The sequence below is a fragment of the Chrysemys picta genome, chromosome 1 (genome assembly GCF_011386835.1).
Source record: "Chrysemys picta bellii isolate R12L10 chromosome 1, ASM1138683v2, whole genome shotgun sequence".
Classification (NCBI taxonomy): domain Eukaryota; kingdom Metazoa; phylum Chordata; order Testudines; family Emydidae; genus Chrysemys; species Chrysemys picta.
In genome coordinates this window covers 85,246,895-85,250,967 of record NC_088791.1, presented here as the reverse complement: position 1 = coordinate 85,250,967, position 4,073 = coordinate 85,246,895, and the positions used below count along the sequence as shown (strand labels likewise).

At 52.5% G+C, this 4,073-nt stretch overlaps 1 protein-coding gene across 1 annotated transcript; it reads left to right on the top strand.

Moving 5' to 3' along the window:
* Nucleotides 1-330: 330 nt before the first annotated feature.
* On the top strand, nt 331-2,606 carry LOC135974145 (uncharacterized). Its single transcript, XM_065560876.1, has 2 exons — nt 331-1,042; nt 2,037-2,606. Exons 1-2 carry the CDS (start codon nt 466-468, stop codon nt 2,510-2,512), a joined length of 1,053 nt encoding a protein of 350 aa, XP_065416948.1. The 5' UTR covers nt 331-465; the 3' UTR covers nt 2,513-2,606.
* The last annotated feature ends 1,467 nt before the right edge of the window (nt 2,607-4,073 follow it).

Below are 4,073 nucleotides of genomic sequence, written 5' to 3'. Positions count from 1 at the left end.
AGACAGGAAAGGGGAATGAGGAAGAGCAAGAAGTGCAGCTGATGGAATTACAAGATGTGCAGAGACCAAGGCCTGGTCTACACTAGGCGTTTATGTCGAAGTTAGCGCCGTTAAATCGAATTAACCCTGCACCCGTCCACACTGCGATGCTATTTAGTTCGACATAGAGGTCTCTTTAATTCGACTTCTGTACTCCTCCCCGACGAGGGGAGTAGCGCTAAATTCGACATGGCCATGTCGAATTAGGCTAGGTGTGGATGGAAATCGACGCTAATAGCTCCGGGAGCTATCCCACAGTGCACCACTCTGTTGACGCTCTGGACAGCAGTGCGAGCTCGGATGCTCTGACCAGCCACACAGGAAAAGCCCCGGGAAAATTTGAATTTGAATTCCTTTTCCTGTCTGGCCAGTTTGAATCTCATTTCCTGTCTGGACATCGTGGCGAGCACAGCAGCACTGGCAACGATGCAGAGCTCTCCAGCAGTGATGGCCGTGCAGTCTGGGAATAGAAAGAGAGCCCCAGCATGGACTGATCGTGAAGTCTTGGATCTCATCGCTGTGTGGGGCGATGAGTCCGTGCTTTCCGAGCTGCGATCCAAAAGAAGGAATGCAAAGATCTACGAGAAGATCTCTAAAGACATGGCAGAGAGAGGATACAGCCGGGATGCAACGCAGTGCCGCGTGAAAATCAAGGAGCTGAGACAAGGCTACCAGAAGACCAAAGAGGCAAACGGACGCTCCGGATCCCATCCCCAGACATCCCGTTTCTACGAGGCACTGCATTCCATCCTCGGTGCTGCCGCCACCACTACCCCACCAGTGACCGTGGACTCTGAGGATGGGATACTGTCCACGGCCGGTTCCTCAGACATGTTAGGGGACGGGGAAGATGAGGAAGGAGATGAGGAGGGCGAGGCAGTTGGCAGCTCTCACAACGCTGATTTCCCCGACAGCCAGGATCTCTTCATCACCCTTACAGAGATCCCCTACGAAGCGTCCCCAGCCATTACCCCGGACACAGAATCTGGTGAAGGATCAGCCAGTAAGTGTTGTAAACATCTAAACATTTATTTTTAACAAAACAGGAATATTAACAATTAAAAGAATGGGTTGTTCATGATTAGTGTGCCCTAGGCGCTTAACGGTTTAGTAAGGGGCAGTGCAAGTTTTGAAAAGAAATCTAGCAATGTCCGGTTTTCAGTGATTGTCCTGCACAAGCCGCTCTACTGTGTATTCCCTGCTACTGCAGCTACAGTAAAATGCGGTCTATATGTGCGGGGATAGAGCAGTAATCCTCCTGGGACATCTCGATGAAGCTCTCCTGGAGGTAACTTGAAAGCCGTTGCATGAGGTTCTTGGGGAGAGCGGCCTTATTGGGTCCTCCGAAGTACGACACGTTGCCGCGCCACGAGATTATCAGGTACTCGGGGATCATTGCTCTGCACAGCAGGGCGGCATACGGCCCTGGTCTTTGGAGGCTTTCCCGGAGCATTCTCTCTTTGTCGCTCTCGGAGATCCTCATCAGGGTGATGTCGGCCATGGTGACCTGCTTTTAATTAGGTAGGGGAATGTTAGTGTTGGGACTGCTTTCCCGTTCCTTTACAGAACTGTCACCGCTGGTTTGCAGCCACGCGGTGGAGGCGGGAGAGGGGCAGCCGAAAGGGATCATTCCCGGGGACAGCCGCGAGGGGGTGGGACAGGGGCAGAGTTCCCGCTTGCCGGATTGCTGGCAGCAGGGACTGACATTGATTTAAATGTGAAATGAGGCCAGTGGTAATATAAAAGTTTTAAACTGCCACAAGTGTACGGCTTACCATGTCTGCCTGCAACAGAAATTCCGTTGTGCTGCCTCGCTTCTCAAATGTGCTGTTCAAGACCCCAGGCACAGAATGCGAAGGCCGAGAATTCGACCTTGTGCTGAGTGCGCATGTGAAAGGTGCTGTGCATGGTCTTGTTCACAGAGAAAGACTATGTTCTTTGTTCACAACTACATTTATCTTTCAGAGGAATTCACTCCCTTTTTCCCATTTCCACAGCCCCGTCTGCGACTGTCTCACAACCTAGCCTGGAATCACACTCCCAGAGGCTAGCGCGGATTAGGCGTAGGAAGAAGAGGACACGGGAGGACATGTTCTCTGAGCTTATGGCCTCTTCCCAAGCCCAGGCAGCACAGCAGACCCAGTGGCGGGAGAACTTGACCCGAATGCACCAAGCCAACATGGATCGGGAGGAGAGGTGGCGGCAGGAAGACCAGCAGGCGACTCAAACGCTGCTTGGACTACTGAGGGAGCAAACGGACACGCTCCGGCGCCTTGTGGATGTTCTGCAGGAACGGAGGCAGGAGGACAGAGCCCCGCTGCAGTCCATCTCTAACCGCCCTCCCCCGCCACCAAGTCCCATACCCACCTCACCCAAAGTGCAAAGAAGGAGAGGCGGCAGAGTCCCTGCTAACTCTCACTCCACCCCTGCAGAGAGCTCTAGTAGCAGAAGGCTCTCATTTCCCAAAATTTGAAAAGTTCTTTCCTTCCCGCCTGACACAAGCCCACGTCCAAGTTTCACCTCCCAATGCCATGTGTAGTTGATAATAAAAAATTCGTTTCTGTTAACTACTGTTTCAATCATGTTCTTTTGGAGGAGGAGGGGAAAGGGGGTTGGAAATTGGACAGGACAGTCTCCTTTGGCAGGGTACATAGTCGGGGGCAGGCACAGCAGCAGGGCACATACACAGTGCAGTGATGCAGTGACTAGTTGCCCCGGTTAGTCTGGGAGGTTGTTTTGATGTAATGTTGGGGGGGGTGGGTTGCTCTGTGACTTTGTGGCGGGGGAGGGCAGTTACAGATCTTAAGCGCCGGTCCTTAGACAGGATCACAGAGCCACACAGCATGGGATCTGTAACCGTCCTCCCCCTGCCACAAAGTCAAATAGACCTCCCATACACACAGTCCCGATCAGGAGGGGTGACAGGCTCCGTTGAAACAAGCATCCCACCGCAGCGGAGCCTGTCAATCCTTGAGTTTAGAAGCTGCATTCGCATCACAACACTAGACCCGCCCCGCACCACAGTCTGCGTCCCAGTTTTAAAAAATTCCCGCTAAAACAGTATTAAAGAAAACGGTGTGCTTTAACAAAGTAGAACTATTTTTATTTCGACACGTGTGTTGGAGGGGGGGTGAAGGGGGTATGTAACTGGATAGGATAGTCAACATTACCTGGGTAAAGAAACGGGGGCAGGTTTAGCTTCTCAGTACACAAACTATAAAATCACAGGTTACCCTGCTCACTCAGGAACTTTGCTTTCAAAGCCTCCCGGATGCACAGCGCTTCCCGCTGGTCTCTTCTAATCGCCCGGCTGTCTGGCTGTGAGTAATCACCAGCCAGGCTATTTTCCTCAACCTCCCACCCCGCCATAAAGGTCTCCCCCTTGCTCTCACAGAGATTGTGGAGCACACAGCAAGCTGCTATAACAATGGGGATATTGGTTTCGCTGAGATCACAGCGAGTCAGTAAGCTTCTCCATCTCCCCTTGAGACGGCCAAAAGCACACTCCACCACCATTCTGCACTTGCTCAGCCGGTAGTTGAAGAGTTCTTTTTCAGTGTCCAGGGCGCCAGTATAGGGCTTCATGAGCCAGGGCATTAGCGGGTAGGCTGGGTCCCCGAGGATGACTATAGGCATCTCCACATCCCCAACAGTTATTTTGTGGTCCGGGAAGTAAATACCTTGTTGCAGCCGTCTAAACAGACCAGAGTTCCTGAAAACACGAGCGTCATGAACCTTGCCCGGCCATCCCACGTAGATGTTGGTAAAACGTCCCCTGTGGTCCACCAGTGCTTGCAGCACCATGGAAAAGTATCCCTTTCGGTTAATGTACTGGGTGGCCTGGTGGTCCGGTGCCAGGATAGGGATGTGAGTTCCATCTATGGCCCCACCGCAGTTTGGGAATCCCATCGCTGCGAAGCCATCTATGATCGCCTCCACGTTTCCCAGGGTCACTACCTTTGGCAGCAGTACATCAACGATTGCCTTCGCTACTTGCATCACAACAACCCCCACGGTAGATTTGCCCACCCCAA

Bases quoted from the DNA above. Each gene is read 5' to 3' on its own strand.
- LOC135974145 (XM_065560876.1), top strand. From the start codon at position 466: ATGCAGAGCTCTCCAGCAGTGATGGCCGTGCAGTCTGGGAATAGAAAG. The intron at 1,043-2,036 runs GTAAGTGTTGTA...CCATTTCCACAG, and splicing joins ATCTGGTGAAGGATCAGCCA to CCCCGTCTGCGACTGTCTCA.